Source organism: Hemitrygon akajei, chromosome 1, assembly GCF_048418815.1.
Source record: "Hemitrygon akajei chromosome 1, sHemAka1.3, whole genome shotgun sequence".
In the NCBI taxonomy this organism is placed as follows: domain Eukaryota; kingdom Metazoa; phylum Chordata; class Chondrichthyes; order Myliobatiformes; family Dasyatidae; genus Hemitrygon; species Hemitrygon akajei.
The window spans coordinates 120,280,708-120,302,194 of NC_133124.1; the positions used below are offsets into that span (position 1 = coordinate 120,280,708).

The 21,487-nt window shown below is 41.4% G+C and overlaps 1 protein-coding gene across 1 annotated transcript in view; it reads left to right on the plus strand.

Annotated features, from left to right (window-relative positions):
* Positions 1 to 21,487, plus strand: part of LOC140713579 (uncharacterized) — a 154,922-nt gene that overhangs the window by 23,098 nt on the left and 110,337 nt on the right. The window contains exons 3-4 of the mRNA XM_073024262.1: positions 17,539 to 17,605; positions 17,926 to 18,102. Coding sequence (XP_072880363.1) covers positions 17,539 to 17,605; positions 17,926 to 18,102 — 244 coding nt within the window. The remainder of the gene's footprint in view (positions 1 to 17,538; positions 17,606 to 17,925; positions 18,103 to 21,487) is intronic.

Sequence of the window (21,487 nt, forward strand, 5' to 3'; positions counted from 1 at the left end):
TGTCATTCGTGGGTCAGATAGGGTTGCTCTCACTTTCTAAGCCGGGAGATAGACCAAGAACATATGGCAGAATAGCACAATAGAAGAACAAGCTCTTTTGCCCACGATGTTGTACCAAGGTAATTAATGACACCTAATCCCTTTGCCCACAAAAGGTCCGTATCCCTCCATTCTCTGCACATTCCCCGGCCTGCATAAGAGTTTCAAAGCCCAATTGTGCTTTACACACACAAATCAGGGCTGATTTCCTACAGCAGGGCTCAGTATTGTAGGTCTAAAGTATTGGAAATACTCAGCAGTTTAGACTACATCTGTGGGAAGAGAAATAGAGTCAATTTTACAGGTTGAAGACCTTTGGTGAGACCATGATATCATCAGACTACATTGAGTATTAGAAATACTTCTGGGTTTCGTCCCAAAATGTTAACAATTCCATTCTACCCACAGATGTTACCACAAAACATGCTGAGTTTCTTTGGCAAATTGTTGCTACAGAAACTTGTAATTTTATTTAATGTGGTAATATAACCATTATGAAACAAAATCTGACAAGAACAGTGTGTATTATCCCCATAAGGATGTAGCTGCAGTTCCAGCATGAGGTCTTCAAGTTGAAACATTAACTCAGTTTCTCTTCCCATGAATGTCTCCTGATTGCTGAGTATTTCCAGGAGTTTGCTTTTGTTCTGAGATCCTGTCTGCCTTCTCAGGCAGACTAAAGACACTCAAAGGCTACATTTTGAAGACAAGGAGAGATTCACTTGGTTTCCTGGATAATACCCAGCCCCAGTCAAGATCACAGAAGGGTTTTTTTTCTTCTTCATGGGCAGTCCCGTGGGATTGAGGCTGACTTGCTACCACTCCATCGTTTAAGATAGCACTACTGGGGGCAGTGTTTACTTCGCTATGTGCTGAACTGAGGCTGTGGCTTTGGGCCTTGCTCCGGTTGCTCCAGGCTGAAGACTCACTCTCTTTCTAAATGCAATTTGCTTACTTTAATTGTTTGCACTATTTGTTTTTTTTCCTCTCTCTCTGCATATTGGGTGTTTGTTGTTTTTTTTATGGGTTCTTTTGGGTTTCTTGTTTTGTGGCTGCCTGTAAGGAGACCGACCTCAAGGTCGTATAATGTGTGCATACTTTTATAATAAATGTACCTTGAACTTTGTGAGAACTGTGGTGCTGATGAGACCAATGAACGTATAGCAGTCTGTTCCATGGACGTGGCTGTTGGGATGGGGTTGCATACTTTTGATACTAACACCATGCTTTTGATGCATAGATTTGAGCTTCTCAATATCATAAGACCATAAGGCAAAGGAGCAGAATTAGGCTATTTGGCCTACTGAGTCTGCTTGGTCATTCCATCATGGCTGATTTATTATCCCTCCCAATCCTATTCTCCTGCCTCCTCACCATAACCTATGATGCCCTACTAATAAAGAACCTATTAATCTCCAGCTTAAATATATCCAATGACCTGCGATGTGGCCATTCTACGTTGACAAGAGCAAGCGTAGACTAGGTGGCACCTGCACAATGGTCAACTTGAGCTTCTGGCTGTATGTCACTTCAGCTCTCTTTCCCATCGCAAGACCAACCTGCTTGTCCTCAGCCTTCTCTGCTGCAATGATGAGGCCAAGTGCAAACTAGAAGAACACCACTCCTATTCTGCTTGAATAGACTACAGTCAATTGAATATTGAAGCTTCTCATTTCTGGTAACTCACCTCCCTCCTCCCTGTGTTTCTTTTCCATTCTCACTGGTCTACCCAGCTTTTCTCTCTCCTTGTTGACCTTTTCCATGCCTTACCTCTTCATTATTAAGACTCCTCAACTAATTCCATCTGTCCTCTCCCACATAACTGTTCACGTGGGTTTCTTCTCTCTTGATTCCCCTTTCCTATTACCTCTTCCACCTAAATCCGATTGTCTTTCCTTTATCTGGTTCCACTTATCACCCACCAGCCATTGCCTCATCCCTGTATATACTGCTATCTTCCTACTATACTCTTGGTCTTGATGAGGATCTTATAGCAGTTTAATTTTTTTCCAGATTCCAGCATCTGCAGTCTCTTCTGTGTCTGTTCCCAGCAATTAATTTGGTCTTCATGTCCTGTACCCTGTGGAGAGCGTGAGCAGTTTCACGTTCCTGGGTGTCAAGATCTCTGAGGATCTAACCTCATCCCAATATATCAATGCAGTTATAAAGAAGGCAAGACAGTGACTATACTTCATTAGGAGTTTGAAGAGATTTGGTATGTCAGCAAATACACTCAAAAACTTCTATAGATGTACAGTGGAGAGCATTCTGATAGGTTGTATCACTGTCTGGTATGGGTGGGGGGGGGGGGGTCTACCGCACAGGACCGAAAGAAGCTGCAGAGGGTTGTAAATTTAATCGGCTCTGTCTTGGGTATTAGCCTACAAAGTACTCAGGACATCTTCAGGGAACGGTATCTCAGAAAGGCAGCGTCCATTGTTAAGGACTTCCAGCACCCAGGGCATGCCCTTTTCTCACTGTTACCATCAGGTAGGAGATATAGAAGCCTGAAGGCACACACTCAGCGATTCAGGAACAGCTTCTTCCCCCCTGCCATCAGATTCCGAAATGGACATTGAACCCGTGAACACTAACTCACTTTTTTTAAATATATATTATTTCTGGGTTTTTTTTGCATGATTTTTAATCTATTCTATATATATATAGAATAGACTGTATTACAATATATATACTATAATTGATTTGCTTATTTTTTTTCTTCTTCGTCTATATTATGTATGGCATTGAATTGCTGCTGCAAAGTTAACAAATTTCACAACACGTGCCGGTGACAATAAACCTGATTCTATTCTGATTCTGATTCTGTGTCTGTGGGTAACTATGTCTCTGTAAAAAATACCCTTCCCTGTAACCCCCGTTAATCATCCAAACCTCCGTACCTCTCACACATCCCTGATTTGAATTGCTCCACCTTGCCTTTAACTGCTTTGACCCTAAGCTCTGGAATTCCTCCAAAAACCCTCTCTCTTACTCAAGGCAGTTTCTTAATATCAGCCATTTTGACTAAACTGTGAACACCTACACAGATATTTCCTTGCTGAGCTTTGTGCCAAGCTTGGTTTGATATTGGACTATATTATTTTCAGGGAAGTACAATAAATAAAAGGAGATTTTTGATGTTTTTTGACTCAAGAATTACATTATATAAAAGGAAGTTCTTGATGCATTGTGATTCAAGAATTACAGTATATAAAAGGAAGCTGTGACTCAAGAATTCTCTGTGCTGGGAGGGGGAATCAGTAACATTGAGATTGACAGTGTGTTGCTTTGTGCATGAGCTTAGGTAGTTACCTGATAATATTTACTTCTGACATAGAAGGAGGCCTACAAGCCCTTCAGGTCTATAGTCTGTGGTCAGCCCATTCCCTGAACCTATATATTCTTGTGTGAACATTAAATCTGGTTGATTTTTCTATCATTCATCTACCCCAGGTGGTAAGTTAAGGTGGCCAATTAACCTCCCAACCAGCATGTCTTTTGGTTGTTGGAGGAAGCTGGAGCACCTGGAGAAAGTTACTGAGGTCACCAGGCGAATGTGCAATATGCACAGAGTACGACTGAGCCTGGGTCACTGGAGCTGTGAAACTGAATTATGCTACTGGCAATGAACTGAGCATGCCGAATGGACCAATAGAAACCTGAACTCCCCCACAATTATCCTGTCATTCCTTAATGCAATTGATTAAAGGTAATGGCTTCAAACTGACTACAAGTCAACTGGAACTGAAACACAAATATTCTGCTGGTGGGACTCAGCAGGTCAAGTAGCATCTGCGGGAGGAAAGGAATTGTTGATTTAGGATGAAACACCTCAGAAAGTCAGAGTTGCTGTCTGACCTGCTGAGTTTCTCCAGCTTTTTATTTGCTGCCTCAGACTGTGCAGTCTCTTGTGCCTTAAGTGGAACTGAAGTTATTTTGGCTGTGAAAAAGAGCTGTGGGTACCTTTGCAGCCGCAGCCTAGGAACTGTTTTATCTGTATGAACAACCTCACACCAATTCATCAAAGAAACTTGCTGAAGGAACTCCAGAGGGTCAGGCAGCATCTGTGGAATTGCTGACATTTTGTGTCAAAATCCTGCATGTTTCAGCCGAGGGGCGCACTGAGTGAAAACATTGGTTTGGAAAAATTCCTGTGTTACAGCTTGGGCTTGGTCTCCATTGAAATGAGGGTTTGTGCAATATCTGGTGGAGGGCAGGGACATTGGGGAGAGCAGGTAAGTGAAGCAAGCTGACAGGCGATCTCTTGTGGCATTTGGCATTGATTTGGAACGAGGGAGCAGAAATTGTTGATGTTTTGTGTTGAAACTCTACAGTTCCTGTCCCCTTCACAGATGCTGGCTTTGCTCAAGTTCCTCCAGCAGACAGTCTCTTGCTCCAGCATCTGATCTTTATCTTCATTAACTAAATGCTCGTTGCAGTGTGTATGATATTTCTGGAGTTATGTTCTTGAGAATGTATCTAGGACTGGACTATAGATCTGCAGGCATGAAGCTGAACCACCCAGTGGTCAGATGGGAATTTAAATTCAATAATTAATTAAATTTGGAATAACTAAGTAAGCAAGAAATCAGCAACAGTGACCCAAAGCTTTGAGGTTATTGTAAAAGCCCACCTGTTTCACTGATACTCCTTCAGCCAATTTAATCCTTATCCTGTCTGCTTATGGAAATGCTCAGTAGGCCGGGTGCATCTGTGGAAAGAGAAACAGAGTTTTCGGGTGAGAGTGTTAAAATTTTTCCAAAACATTTTTATACCAGGTTAGAAGACTGGTATGAAATAGATGCTCAGCACAAGTGCTATTTGTATGCTGGTTCTCTTCACATAGACAGAAGTCTTCAAATTCTAAGCAAACTAATTCTTCACACCAATGGAGGAGATGGTTCCAAACATTAGTGTCAGAGCAAGCAGAGCTGATAACAAAACATACATAGGCCAGCACTTAGCATAGTGTGCTTACTGTACCTAAAGGGATATGTAAATGAAGTGCTGTTGCTATCAGTCAGAATTACTTTTGTGATGGATCATTATACATGTTTATGAAGCTCCCTCGTTTTCTAATCCACGGCCTCAGCATTCCTTCACAGTTGTACAATTGAATCTGAGGAGCTTTTCCCAGATGTTTATCATCTTGCAAAGTTAAATTTCCACCTCGCTGGATTTGCAGATTTGTGCTTGTCTTCTAAACAAAGCCTCATTCCAGCCTCTTCACCAGGTGCTCCGTGCTTAATGCTGTCTCTCTCTTGGAAGGCCACTGAGCCTTGATTCTTCACTTCTCCGTGTGTTATTTAGTAACTTGCATGGGAGGAAGAGCGGTGACATCTCAGAGCTGCACCAGAATGAAGGTTCAGTGAACCCTCCAAAGTAATATAACCTTCAAGCTCAGCTTCTGCACCTGCTTACTTCGGAAGGGCTTGCAGAAGAAGAAACTGTGCTAATTATAGATCATGAAAATAAACATGATTTCACTGGCACTTAACAATGAAGATGCTGCTGTGTTTCCACTGTCTTAGTATGAAATATGAACTTAACGAATGACTTCCAGAAGAAATTTTTTATACTCCCATTTTAGTTACCCACTAACTAGCTTAGCCTCACATACATAGTGAAGAGAATATCTGAAAATAAGTCACTGACTTGCAATTACTCCCAGAATGAGTGCTTTATTCATCAAGTGTGTTGCAGGTTGAATTGGTAATTGGTTTATTATTGGCACATGTACTAAGATACAGTAAAGGTTTTGTTTGCATGCCACAGACAGATCATTCCAGACACAACTACATCGAAATATTACAAAAGGAAAACAAAACAGAATGCGGAATCACAAATCAGAGAAAACCTGCCGATGCTGGAAATCCAAGCAACGCGCACAAAATGCTGGAGGGACTCTTTTTCATGGATGATGCCGGGCCTGCTGGGTGACGAAGGGTCTGGGCCTGAAACGTCGACTGTTTATTCTTTTTTCCATGGATGCTGCCTGGCCTGCTGAGTTCCAAAAAATGTATTGCTACGTTTACAGAGAAAGTGCAGCACAGGTAGACATTTCAAATTCAAACGTTATGATGAGGAGGATTGGGAGATCAAGAGTTCATCTTTATCTTACAAGAGATCCATTCAAGAGTTAGGTCTGGCATGTTTTGAATGAATAGTATGGATCTGTACTAATTAACTAATTCTCACTAAGAGTGAACTAAAGTCTATACTAACCTATCACTAATTATCCTGCTTGTGCAAGTTTTTTGGCCTCACCAACTTACGAAAATTTTGGATTATTGATGCTTCCATCACTTCACAGGACTGAACCACCATACTAAAAAAAAAGCAATTCTGCTCAGGGGAAGATGATAAGGGGGAATTTCTGTGGTCTGGCTTTGGTTAAGACTCAAGGGTGCTGGTTGTGCGAGATTCAACCTGCATTATAATACTGCTGCACTTTTTAAGAGATGAGGAGATGTGAAGACGTACACACAGGATTGAGCACTGCCAGTAAATTGCTTACACATTTAAAGCTAATTGTGGTATAAACTCAACTTGGCATTACCCTGTCCTAACAGAAAATCCCCTCACATAATTGACCCCAATGACTTGAAGTAGAAACATAAATTGCTGAAAATTTTTGATATAGATTGTGAATAGCAGGGACTAAACATTCATTCCTGCAGCACCCCTCCATTTGCAGCCTACCTACTTGAGAAGGATGTATTTACTCCCACCTTTGGCTTTATGTCCAATAACCAATTCTCGTTCCATGCCAGTGTGCTGACTAACCTTCTATATGGGACTTATGGAAATCCAAATTCAACTGGCTATCTTTATCGTTTCCCCCTTTCCCAACTTCATTGAACTCTGTTGAGTGATTTTATTCTTTGCAAGGTATTTTGCTATTAGCTCTTCCACTATACTGTATATTCCAGCAGTTTCCCAGTGACTGATGGAGAATGGAACTGGTCACCGTGCTGGTTGAGCCACTGCCTCACAGTGCATGAGATCTGGCTTTAATCCTGTCTTCTGCTTGTGTGGAGGTTGCATGTAGTTTGTGAAAAAGAAGGTTGAGCCTTGTATTTAGATGAGCACTGCAACTAGTAAAGTAAGGCTTACTTTTCGAGTGATGGGCTGGTAATTGTTGACGTGGATTCTAACAAGATTTGTGTTTGATTGGTCTTGAACTTAGTGAGATAGTCACATTTTATGAAGTAGGCTCCACAGTTAGATGATGAAGATATACATTTTGATATGCGTTGTGACCAGTCTGTTATGGATGACTTTTAGTGACACTGGGCCTCACAGTAGTAAATTTGGTGCGAGGGGGTTCATGCTTAGTTAGATAAGGCTCACTATTTCAGGTGAATGGCCTTAAATTTATCAAGACTATCTGTGAAGTAGGTTAAGGCTCCCAGGGGGAAATTTCTGGGCTATGAATTAGGTAGCTGGAACATTGCCACTTTGACCATGTACCACTAAAATGGACTTAGTTTTCCTTTGTTCTAATTATGTTTTCATGTAAAAATTGTATATAATTTATGGTCATTTTTTGTTTTTCTGGTGAATGCTGCATATATGATGCTACAGTATGTGCCCATGGTGCTGCTGCAAGTACATTTTCCATTGCAAATTGTACATATAGGTAGCTGTGCATATAGCAGTAATCTTGACTTTGATGCCAGAATATCATGTTGAATGCTAGAGGCCATAGCTTTAAGGTTGGAGGGGAAAGGTTGTAGCTTGTAGGAGATTTGCGGAGTGAAGTTTTTTAACACTGAGGTAGATGCTTGGAACGCTCGGCCAGGGCTAGTGGCATTTAAGTGGATTTTAGATAAACACATGGAGGGATATGAATCATGTGCAGGAAGAAGCGACAGTTTAAGTTAGCATAGTATTTGATATAGACGTTGTGGGTGATGAGCTTGTTCATGTGCTGTACTATCCTGTTCTAGGTTCGCAGTGGATGCTAACAGTGACTGCTTACACAGCCATTGTTTTTTTTCAGATTTGATTGGTTTGCTGCGTACAAATTCTGGTCACTGCGTTAAGGGAAGGGTACGATTATCTGGAGAGGGTGCAGCAAATATTGACAAGGACATTGCAGGGACGTTGTTGGGACTGGAGGGCTTGAGTTATGAGGATGAGACTGGATAGGCAGGAAATGTTTTTCCTGGAGCAAAGGAGGCGGGAAAGGGGGGGGAGAGTGACCTTAAAGAGGTTTATAAAGTCATGAGAGGCATGAATAGGGTGGATAGTCATAGTCTCTCCCCCCCCCCCCCCCCCCCAGGGTAGGGGAGTCTGAAACTAGAGAGTTTAAGATGAGAGGGAATGCTGTGTGCCTGTGGTGCTGCTGCAGATAAGTTTTTCATTAAATTCATGCATACATCTTTATACAAATGACAGTAAACGACTTTGAGGGTATAAAGACGGTCTGAGGGGGCAAGTTTTTCCACACAGAGGATAGTGATTGTATGGGACAAGCTGCCAGAGGAAGTGTTAGAGGCAGGTACAATTACAATGTAGAAAATACACCGAGTCGGGTGCTTAAATAGAAAAGGTTTAGAGGGTTAATGGCCAAACTGGCAGGTAGCTCAGGGAGGGATAAGTTAGAGTCAGTGGCATGATTCACACCAGCCTTGCCCTTGTTTATGTTGGCTTTCGCATGTCCTGAATATTGCAAACCATCCCTCCCTGGCCACAGCTTCCATGAAATTGCTTCCCCTCATCCCTACCTGAGCCAATCCTATCCTCATAGCTCAAGCCCTCCAGTCCCAGAAACACCCGTATGAATCTTTCCTGCACCCTCTCTATAGTTTGATCATATCTTTCCTTTAGCACAGTGACCAGAACTGCACAATACTCCAGGTGAGATCTGACCAGCATCTTGTGCAGCTGTAACTTGGCTGTCCCTGCCTGTTTCTGCACTGCTTTGCTCTCTGACTCTAGGTGCCTACAAGTAGCCGGTTGATTGGTGTAGGTTGATAACTTGGAAGCAGTTTAAAACGGATGGTTTACTTATGTGACTGTTACCTGGAGGAACTCTGAGAAGTTCTGGCCTTCTGGAATTCGGAAGTTGGTGCCTGATGACGGTAACATGAGCATGTTATCATATGTGGAATGGGGGCATGCACCTGAATGGTGTGGCAGTGGGATCAACATGCAAATGCTCTTGGAAAAATACAACAAAAAAGTGGGATGAGATTGACTCTTCCTAGGTTAATGGCACCTTTCCTTCAGCAGGATGATCAAAACTGAACACAGTACTATCTAATGACTTGTATGCCTGTAACAAAACATCCTAACTTCTGGACTCAGTGGCCTGATTCATGATGGCCAATATGCCAAATCCCTTGATCACCACCCTGTTTACCAGTGACACTACTTTCAGCAACCATGTACATCCCTAGGTTCCTCTGATCATTTCTTTGGAGCATCAAGGGATTGAGGACTATGGGGACCTGGCACAGTAGAGGATTGGGGCTGAACAGCCGTGATTATGTTGAGTGGCAGAGCAGGCTTGAGGTGCTGTGTGGGTACCGCTGTGCCTACTTTCTTGCATCCTTGTCTGTGCTGAGTAGGGTTCACCCTGGAGTTGGTTTAGAAGAAGCCCAGTGTTTCATGCACTACGGTGCTGACTACCCCCACCACACCACTTTGATAGCCTCGGAATATTTCGATGCTGTTTGTGGGGTTTTGCCATTTACCTTGAGGAACAAGGGGAAGGAATTTCATGCGAAGTAGGGCCAGGGGGGGATGGCTAGCAAAATGTGAAATGTGTGTGGGGCCATTAGAAACAGCTTTTAATACTAGTGTGAATTGGGCCACTGTGTTTCAATGCGATCCAAAACTAGAGAGGTGGGTAACACTCAGTTGGTGTGGAAATAGGACACTGAGCCATGGGCCTTCTCTTCCCAGTTTACCCTCCAGAATGACGAAAATCATCTTGTGCCTTGCAGTGGAGGAACTTGACTTCTCGAAACAATTAAGCATCTTAACATTAATGAGGTGACGCTTACCAGGCTGGGTCAGGAGCCAAAATGTGGACGGCTCAACTGAACTAATTTTTTATGCCACTGTGAACTTACTCTTCTCTTTGACATATAATTTGCACATGGACTGCTGTCGGGAAACAGTAACTTTGCGTTTTGCTCCTAAGCTGTTGATAGGGTCTGTCTGTGTGATCTTTGTAAGGAGATAAGGGCAGTGTGGACAGCTTAAAGCAGAGCTTGTTTACAACAAGGCAGGCGAAAACAGACACAAATTAGGGCTGACGGTTTCATGAAGCACAATTGGTTGATTGCAGATTCAATGTGACTACCTTGAACTGAGCGTTGATCCGTACAGTATGCAAAACTCACTTCCTTACTGGTCTGTGCCCACCAGCCTCCAAGCAACTTTCCCAAAGCCCTCAGCCACTGCTTTGAGTGGAACCAGAACTGAACATGCCATTGTTGTCTCCAAATTCTTTTTGACAACAATCACGTTATTTTAAAAACTATATAGATTCTACTTGTCACTGGTTATAAATGAATTTTTTGCTACCAAGCAAGTATTCACCAAATTTTATTTTCAAATGCTACACTGTAACTGAAACACATATTTGCAGTTAAAACTTGTCTATTACTAGAGCCATTTAACGTTCTCTGTTTTTATTTGTAATTTTAAAACTGGCTGCAAGTTGAATATATTTATTTGCTTGTTGCATAAATCCTGGATTCTCCATAACTTTTTCTGTAAGCAGATATCCTGATATAACCATATTAGGCATGGTAGAAAAACAGCATTGCTTGTCCAAATTAGCAACCAGTGGGTGATTGATGATGAAAATTCAAGTCTCCATTTGAAATAAATGATATTTGTGCCATATGCTTATGTATAATGACTATTAGGCATGCAGTACTAATGATAGCTATTGTAGAAAATTCTAAATGATCATGACAATTATTTGCTTTAAAATTCGAACATTTTATCTGTGAAGGAAATAAAATTATTCTTGATTGTGTTTAGAGACAACACCTCAAAGCACTTTGCACGATGAATTAATTGTTTTTTGGAGCACTTTCACTGTTGCAAAGGAACGTGATATCTCATCAGACTTCAGTGAAAGTACTTTCTATAATTTCCACTCTGCAGTGAAATCCTTCAGTGGAATGTCTCTTTCTGTGAAGCACTTGATGAGCCAACAATTTATTCCTTGTGGCTCTGTATTCTTAAGTGACTGGGTAAAACATGAGTTGATCAGATTTTTTTGCCTTAATCATTGAATGATAAGCAACAAATACATGAGGGTATGTATACACAGAACAGCTTGATGCTGTGCATTGATAAACATGCTCGATTGACAACCAAGTACAAAGGACGCTTGTGGGATATATTGTGCTCCGATACAACAATCACACCTAGAATATTAACTCATCCCATTTTCTTTCACTGCATTACTGTTTGGACTAATTACTAATGAGCTTGCCTGTTCCTTTTCTCCTCTCTGTGATTAGAGTTACACTTAACATTAGACTTGAAAGAGTGTTTTAGGAATTGCCCCCAACTGGGATGAGCGGAATGGGAATACATGACAGCAATTCTCCAGACTGTTCACAGTGCAGTAAAGGAATTATCTAAAGAGCATAAAGTCAGAGAGTACAACAGAATAGAAACACACCCTTCAGCCCATCTTATCCATGATGACCAGTGTGCCAATTTAAGCTAGTCCCATTTGCCTGTGTTTGACCCATATCCTGCTAAGCCTTTCCTATTCATGTTCAGAAGTTCAAAGTAAATGTATTATCAAAGTACATATATGTCACCATATACAACCCTGAGATTCATTTTCTTTCAGGGATACACAATAAATCCAATAGCCATCATAGAATCAATGAAAGATCGTATCAACAGGGCGGACAACTAGTGTGCAAAGGACAACAACCTGTGCAAATACAGAAAGAAAAAAAGATATTATAATAATAACAGTAATAATAAATAAGCAATAAATATCAAGAACATTGATTGGAGTACTGCGCAGGCGCAGTGGAAGTACGGCGAGGAACTGTAAAAAGTAGGAAGCTTTTTCAACAGGAGTCATTCATTGGAGTACCACACAGATGCTGTAGAAGCATTCCTGAAGAACTTTAAAAACTCAATCTCCATAAAAGAGGGCTACCGTCTAGCATGGGGTTGGTGCTTGTTGGTTTGAGTCAGAGTGGTAAGGCTTTGACTCCATAGGGTTTTGGCAAGAACAGGCGGAGGCAAGGCATGTAGCCTGGGAAGCATAGGGAACTGACGAGGATAGCAGTGGTAAGAGGGGACTCTATAGTTAGGGGGACAGATAGGCGATTCTTTGGATGCGGAAAAGAAACGGAAGTGGTAGTTTTCCCCCCACGTGCCAGCTTCTGCAATGTTTCTGAATACATCCACGATATCCTGAAAAGGGGGGGTGAGCAGCCAGAAGACATGGTACATATTGGTACCAATGACATCAGTAGAAAAAGGGAGGAGGTCCTGAAAACAGAATAGAGGGAGTTGGGAAGGAAGCTGAAGGGCAGTAATCTTGGGATTGCTGCCTGTGCCACGTGACAGTGAGGATGGGAATAAAATGAGGTGGCAGATAAATGCGTGGCTGAAGAATTGGAGTGGGGGCAGGGATTCAGATTTCTGGATAATCGGGACCTCTTCTGGGGCAGGTGTGACCTGTACAAAAGGGACAGGTTGCACTTGAATCCAAGGGGAGCCATTATTCTTGTGGGCAGATTTACTAGAGCTGTTGGGAGTGGTTTAAACTAATATGGCAGGAGTATGGGAACCAGTGTGGTAGAGCTGAGGATGAGCCAGCAAGTTCACAAGTAGATAGTGGATGTAAATGAATGTAAGGAAGGACAAGCCAGTGACTGAGTACAAATGCAGACAGGGCAAAGCGTTAAATTGTACCACAGAGGTAAGATTCAGAGAACCGAAGATGCTGTATTTAAATGTGCGTAGCATTTGGAATAAGGTGGATGAACTTGTGGCACAGTTAGAGATTGATCGATATGACATTGTGGGCATCACTGAGTGGTGGCTGAAAGAAGGCCATAGTTGGGAGCTTAACATCAAAGGATATACTTTGTATTGAAAGGACAGGCAGGAAGTCTTATGCAGTGGTGTGGCTCTGTTGATAAAAGAAGGAATTACATCTTTAGAAAGAGGTGACATAGGGTCAGAGAATGTTGAATTTTTGTGAGTGGAATTCAGAAACTGCAAGGGTAAAAAAAAAACATGGGAATGATATACACCTGGCATCAGTCTTTACCCATTCCTTCACTGTGGAAGACACTAGCAGTGTGTCAGAGGTCTGTGAGTGTCAGGGAGCTGGAGTGTGTGCCTTTGCTATTACAAAGGAAAAAGTGCTAGGCAAACTCATAGGCCTTACGGGAGATAGGTCACCTGTACTTGGAGACTAATGATAAAATAAGTAAAAGACAGCGTGGTTTCTGTCAAGTGAAATCTTGCCTGACAAATCTGTTAGAATTCTTTGAGGAAGTAACAAGCAGAGTAGACAAAGGAGAGGCAGTGGATGTCACTTACCTTGGTTTTCAGAAGGCATTTGATAAGGTGCCTCACATGATTAAAATCCTATGGTGTTACAGGAAAGATACTGACATGGATAGTGGAATGGCTGACTGCCAGGTGGAAGTGGGTGGGAATAAAGGGGGCATTTTCTGGTTGGCTGCCAGTGACTTGTGTTATTCCTCAGGAGTCAGTATTGGGACTGCTGCTTTTCACATTGTTTGTCAAAGATTTGGATAATGGAATTGATAGCTTTGTGGCAAAGTTTGCAGATGAGAAGAAGATAGTTGGAGGGGTAGGTAATGCTGAGGAAGCAATGCAATTGTAGTAAGACAAACAAATTGGAAGAATGGGTAAAAAGGGCAGATAGAATATAGTGTTGGGAAATGTATATTAATCCATTTTGGTAAAAGGAACAATAGATTAGACTGTTATCTAAATGGTGAGAAGGTTCAAACATCAGAGGTGCAGAAGGACTTAGGAGTTCTAGTGCAAGACTCCCAGAAGATTAATTTACAGGTTGCGTCTGTAGTAAAGAAGGTAAATGTAATGTTGGCATTTATTTCAAGGGGTATAGAATATAAAAGCAAGGAGATAATGCTGAGCCTTTGTAAGATGCTAGTCAGGCTGCACTTGGAGTATTGTCAGAGTTTGGGGCCCCATATCTCAGAAAGGATATGTTGTCATTGGAGAGAATGGTTCACAAGATGATTCCGGGAATGAGGAGGTTAACATGTGAGGAGCCTTTGGCAGCTTTGGGCCTGTACTCACTGGAATTTAGAAGACTGTGGGAGGATCTCATTGAAAACCACCTACTGCTGAAAGGACTAGATAGGGTGGATGTGGAGAGAATGTTTCCTGTGGTGGGGGAATCCAGACTTAAAGGGAACAGCTTCAAAATTAGAACAGAGGTAAGGAGAATTTTTTTTTTCACCAGAGAATTGTAAATCTGTGGAATACTCTGCCACAGACTGCAGTGGAGGCTAAGTCTGTGGGTATATTTAAAATGGAAGTTGATTGTTTCCTGATTGGTCGATGCATCAAAGGATATGGTAAGAAGGCAAGTATATGGGGTTGAATGAGATCCGGGATCACAGAGCAGCATTGATGGGCTGAATAGCCTAATTCTGTTCCTATGACTTACAGTCTTATGAAAAGTCCTTCAAAGGTTATGGAAACAGTTTAGTGTTGGAGCAAGTGAAGTTGAGTGAAGTTATTCCATGTGGTTCAGGAGCCTGATGGTTGAGGGGTAATAACTGTTCCTGAATCTAGTGGTGTGGGTCCTAAGGACCTGTGTCTTGTTTGTGATTGCAGCAGCGAGAAGAGGGCATTACCTGGGTGGTGGGGGTCTCCGATGATGGATGCTGCTTTCCTGTGACAGTGCTCTGTGTAGGTGTGCTCAATAGTGGGGAAGGATTTACCCATGATGGATTGGGCTGTATCCATTACTTTCTATAGGATTTTCTGTTCAAGGACATTGGTGTTTTCAGGATGTGCTGCAGCTAGTCAATATATTCCCCACTACAAATCTGTAGAAGTTTTAGATGTCATGCTGAATCTTCACAAACTCCTAAGGAAGTAGAGGTGCGGCTGTGCTTTCTTCATAATTGCACTTACGTGCTGGGCCGAGGACAGGTCCTCTGAAATGATAACACTGAGGAATTTAAAGTTGCTGTCCCTCTCCACCTCTCATCTCCTGATTAGGACTGGCTTATGCACCTCTGGTTTTCTCTTTCTGAAGTTAATAATCAGCTTCTTGAACTTGCTGACATTGAGTAAGAAGTTGTTGTGGCACCACTTAGCCAGATTTTCAATCTCCCTCCTATGTGCTGATTAGTTAGCCACTTTAATTTGGCCAGAGTAGTGGTGTAATCAGTCACTTAAGTATGGTATTAGCAAGTAGAGCAGGGGGCTAAGCACACAGCCTTGTGGTGCACCTGTGCTGATGGAGGTTGTGGTGGAGATGTTGTTGCCAAGTGAGGAAATTGAGGGTCCAGTTGCACAAGGAGGTAATGAGGTCAAGGTCTTGAAGCTTGTTGATTATTTTTGAGGGGGTGATTGTTTGAATACCATGCTTGAGTGAATAAAAAGCATTCTGATGTATGCATTTTTGCTGTTATAAGGACTGAGTAAAGAGCCAAGAGCGAATGTTGTTATTATGCCTGCCTCAACCGCTTCCTCTGGCAGCTTGTTCCATATTCCTCAGGCAACTCATTTCATTGAAGAAATTGCCCCTCTGATCCCTTTAAAATCTTTCCTTTTTCACTTTAAGCCCGTGCCCTCTAGCATTTGATTCCTTTCTCTGGGATAAAAATATTTACTTATCCCTCTGTGTGCCCTCATGAGTTTATACACACTGTGAGGTCAACCTTCAGTCTCTTGCGGTCCAAGGAATAAAGTTATAACCTGTCTAACTCCTACCTGAAAATCAGGCCCTCAGGTCTTGGCAGTTGTCTTGTAAATCTCAACACACTAGTTAGAAAACAGCAATTGGAGATTCGGTCTCAGAAAGTGTAATCAGTTAACTGCATCTGCTTTGCTGTTTTACTTCCATGCACCATAGTCTTTCGCCATTAAAGCTTACCAGTTCGCCTTGGTGAGATCCTGCACCATGCAGGGTCCCTCCTTGCGAGCAGTGTACAATCGAAAGGTCTTGGATGGACCACCTCTGCAGTGGCTTTGTTGGCTGTCGAAGAATATTTGCAGATTTTAGAAGCACTGATGAATGTTAGCTATCAATGAATGTTTGCATTAAATATATATGCCTATTTGAACTAGTTTTCTATCCTCTGCCAAGGCGGATAAATCATTCAAGTGTTCTGGCTCAAGGTTAATGATCCCAAACTATCTGTAAGCAGCATCACGGGCCATATAGAGTCTGAAAGCTGCTTCTCTACAGTTTACAGATAACTTTCCAACACAAACACATTGGCAAGAAAATTAGAGCCCCATGCATTGAATTTATTGAAGGATCGCAAGCATTAACGTTTGGCCAACCGTCACTGTCATCTGGGGCTTGGCTCACAGGCTACCCAGTTTCTGTACATCTGTATGTTGACTCTATGTTTCTGAGTATAGGAAGTGATGTTGTTAATTGGTCAGAAGGCTTGAAATGAAGAACATAATCACATTAGAAAGTGTACATTTTTGGAATTTATTTTCATGTAGAAAGAAGGAGTCACAGATGTCACTGTGAAGTGGTGTCTGAAGGAAATAGTGGGATTTTCAAAGACATTCAGGGCTTTTCCAATGAATCTTGGTCCGTAATGATCAGTAGCCCGATTGAAGTATTGGTTAATTACAAATTTTAGGGTGCCACTGTTGGGTAGTGGTTAGCGTGACACTATTACAGCTCGGGATGTTCCAGTTTTTGGAGTTCAGTTCTGGTGCCATTATATAAGGAGTCTCTGTACATCCTCTTTGTGGAATGCAAGAGTTTGCCCAGGTGCACAGGTTTCCTCCCACAGTACAAAGACATACCGGTCAGGGTAATTGATCATTGTAAATTGTCCCATGATTAGGTGAGGGTTAATTGGGTTTGACATGCTCAAAGGTTTGAAAAGGCCTACTCTGCACGTGTATCGTAATAAAATAAATTCAACACAAATCAGGAAACCTTGGAGCAGTCAACTAAAATCTGATTTAGGAATACAGTTAGAAACATTTGTGGATGTTTAAATTTCAGACCTCTGACATTTATATATCTAAAAAAATACAGTGAAGAAATCTAAAGCTGTTGACCTTCATTGTATATTCAGTTTTAAGGATTTAATTATTGGGGCTATTTCTGCAATAAATTTTCCATTCCTGTTGTTCAATTACTGTTTGACCCTTCAGCAGAGATGTAAATTAAGTGACATTTCCTTGTTGTCCTGTATTTAAAATGCAATGTTAGTTGTGGATCATAAATGATGATCTTCATTCTGGAGCTAATTTATTCATTTAACAATTTCCCCCAAGAAGTTCCAGCACAAGCCTCGAAAGCAAACTGAGCAGAAGAAATCAAAGTCGGCTGAATTTCTGATGGGTGAGCTTTGCTTGATGAGTTATTGCTCATAATTTGTGTAAGGATTAATTAACTAATTACAGACAAATGGCTGTAGGCTAAATTTTCTTCTTGCATGTCAGGGCACAGTTTGTAATTATTTTAATCATTTATTTTTTTAAGCTTCAGATTTAATTTTAACCTAATTGTGTTTTGGTGCCATTCGAGAATGATGTGTTTGTCTGCATATTTGATAAAGGAATGTTAAAGGAATTACGGGGAAAATTTTCTCTGGTTGTCATATGCATGTATTTCTTGTGTGTCGTGCGATCCTGACCTTCCTGTTTTTTTGACGGTTGCAGTAAAAGACATCAGATCTGGAGCAGACGGCATTGAAAATCCTGCTTTTAACATCAGTATGAGAAATCTTTCAGCATATCATAATTCAGCAGAAAAAGAAATTAGACATGACAGACATGATAGTACCCTTGCAGCTCACCAACAAAAACTCCTGCTTCGAAACTATGATCAAGCGAGAGGTGAGGTTTCAGCCTTGATTAACCTCAAAGTGACTGACAGCAGTTTTGTTCTCGGTCTAAACATCACATTCCGGTGTCTAAACCTTACATTCCAACTTTGCGTGCTGGAGCACGTTCTTTCGAAATCCGTTCTGTGAAATGCAAAGAAAGAAAAAAAGTTAGCAAATCCATTTGGAACCAGGGATGTATTTAACATGCAAACCTGGAGAAAAAGCTCCACTGGAATAGTTGATCTTGAGTGTCTTCTCTTTACCTACTTAAACTAATTCTTTTAAAAGGGACTGTGAATAAGGTAATGAAAGTGGGCACCCTTTAAATACCTGTATGTAACTTCACACACCTTTTCAAAGGACCTTAATCACAGAGCTTACCTCAGTTTTCCTTTTATTTTCAGGCTAAATCCCTTAATTATTTTGCCAAAATGTTCACCTCTGAGTGCTAAAAAGTGCAATCATTGGATTAAACAAGCTTACAGCTTCTAAAGAAAAATATGCTGTACGCTGACAGGTTTTTTGATGGCCCAAGTAAATCTTCGGATAAGGAGTCTATCTTGCAAATGATTTTTTTTAGAGAAGGGAACCCTATAATTTCTTTTATAAATGTTGCATTTGTTTTGGTGGCTCGAACAAAACACAACACCATCATTAATGACCAAATCATGCCAATCATTTTACAGTATGCTTGTGTGACATCTCTCCCCTTTATAGAATAGTCTCTTTTAAGAACAGAGAGCGTAGCCTATTAAATTTGTCACAGTTTTACACTCTCGTTGCCCAAGTAGTCAAGATGACATGCTTTCTTGAAGATATGTGTAATGTTCATCACAGCTGTCAGTTCCAAATCATGTGCTTGCTGTTGCAGTGGAATAATATAAAGGGGCACACTTCTTTCAAAGAAAAAATAAGTACGTATAAAGTAGCAAAATACAATTCTTCAGAGGTGATATGGAAGATCTAATATTATCTGTAACAGTGATCCATGCATATTGTTCAAAGTAAATCTGTCATTTCGGAGTAACAGTGCCATGGAAATTGCCGTGTGCCTAACAGTGACAGACTTGATGTGAAGTTTGTTAATAGCTCCGGTACATTGATCTCTGAAGTAAATTATACCATATTGTGCATAACTGCTGTAATGCGTTTCTTGGTCTAGTCATTTTTTGTTCCCGCATTTGTCATTCTGTTTGAGGCCACTAATAACCCAGTTAAATAACCAATTTTCCATTCTTTTTAAGAAATGCAAATATTTTATTACACCACTGATTGTAAGTTAATAAAAAAATAACTGATGGAGTACTGGAGACCAGGACATGAGTTGAGATAAAGACCCATTTTCTTCACTTACATCTTTTGGGAAAAGAATTTAGCCACCTTTACCTAATATGTGACTCCAGCACTTCCCAAAGTAGTTGGTGCTAAATTGTCCAGTGAAATGCCCCAATATCCACTCAGTTTGATGGTAATTAGAGACGGACAGTAATCTTTTTCCTGGATTAGAGAGTATGAGCTATAAGGAGAGGTTATTTACTCTGGAGTGTCAGGGGCTGAGGGCAGACATGATAGAGGTTTATAAAGTTATGAGAGCATGGATCTGGTGCACAGTTAAAATCTAGAGCAGCATGATAGCATAGTCGTTAACGCATCGTTCTACAGCACCAGCTAGCTGCAAGATCGGATTTCAGTTCCCAGTGTTGCCTGTAAGGAGTTTGTATGTTCTTCTTGTGACCGTGTGGGTTTCCCCCGGGTGCTTCAGTTTCCTCCCACATCCCAGAAATATATGGGTTAAGGTTAGTGAGTTGCGGGCATGCTGGAAGCATGGTGCCAGTGTGGGCTGCCCTGCAGAATCCTTGCTGATTTTATTTGACACAAAATGAAGCTTTTCAATGTACATGTGATTAATAAAGCTAATTTTTCTTTCTTTCTTTCTTTTTCCTGAAGTTGATATGTAAAATCCTAGAGAACATGCATTTAACATGGGAGGGTATTTTTTTTAAAGGGATGAGATTCTTTTATACAGAGAGTGGTTGAGGCCTGGAATGGGGTGCCAGGGGTGTATGGGGTGGAAGCAGATTTGATAGTGGCATTTGAGAGATGAACAGAAGGGACATAGATGAGCAGGAAATGGAGGATATGGATAATGTGCAGGCAAAAATGATCTGGTTTGGATCATGGATGCATTGTGTTTGGCTTCATTATCATGGGCTGAAGGATTTGTTCCTGTGCTGTTCTGTTCTTTGTGGTTGGTCTCAGTGCCCTGTGATCAAACATTGCAAATGTTCTGCTATCATGGCTTAAAAAATATTTCAAGGGGCTTGACCAAAGGTAGCCCAACTATTCAGATGATACCATACCTTGGCAAAAACTTCTGGCCACCTTGATGAGTTTAAAAGAATTAAAATTGGCACTGATGCTATCACTCAGTTGGGGTTGATTTGCAAATGCATTACAACTGATTTCAGTGTGGACTTTAGGTTGACCGGAATCATCTTACAGTAGGTTTTGGCAGGAGTCTAATGTGCTTCATTTAGCCGAGAAAGTGTTTGATAAAAGTTTTATAATTGACAGTATTCAGAAGTGATGTTTATTTTAAGTAATCCAGCGTGTGTCATCATTGAGATGCGCGAAGCCCCCTTTTCACATGAGCTGCAATGTTAAGTTTTTCGTTGAATGAGCAATAGGAGATGCTCCAAACCTTGGAATGCAGGAGACCAAGCAGTGTCCTTCTGAGCTGTGTAAATTCATAGAGAGGGTCACGCACCCAGTCTTTTACCCTGGGAAAGGGAATCAAAACTTAGAGGGAATAGGTTTAAATTGAGAGGGGAAAGATTTTAAAAGGATCTGAAGGGTGACACAATGCAGGGGATGGAGTTTATATGGAATGAGCTGCCAAAGGAAGATACAGTAACAACATTTCAAAGACATTTGGATAGGGATATGGATAGGAAAGGTTTAGAGGGATATGGGCAAAGTACAGCAAATGGGACTAGTTTAGATAGGCATAGTGGTCAGCATGGATGGGTTTGACCAAGGGGGCTATGCAACTCAATGAACAAATATTATATTCTGCAAATTGTAGGTTAGGACTCAGCTAAATTAAATGGAAGGTAGAACATAAACCCAAAGAACAGCTCCTCATCTTCCACCTGCAGCCTTCTGCTTTCGATATCAAGCTATGATAAACTTCTACAGATGTAGTGTTGGAAGTATCCTGACTGGCTGCATCTTAGTCACTTTGAACGTGCAGGAATGTAAAAAGCTGCAGTGAGTAGCAGTCTGATGCTCTCAGTCTGATGCATCAGTGGGCACATCCCTCCCCACCGTGGCAAGTACCTACATGAAGTGCTGCTTCATTCTGGTTGCTGACTTCAACTGCATCATTGATGTGG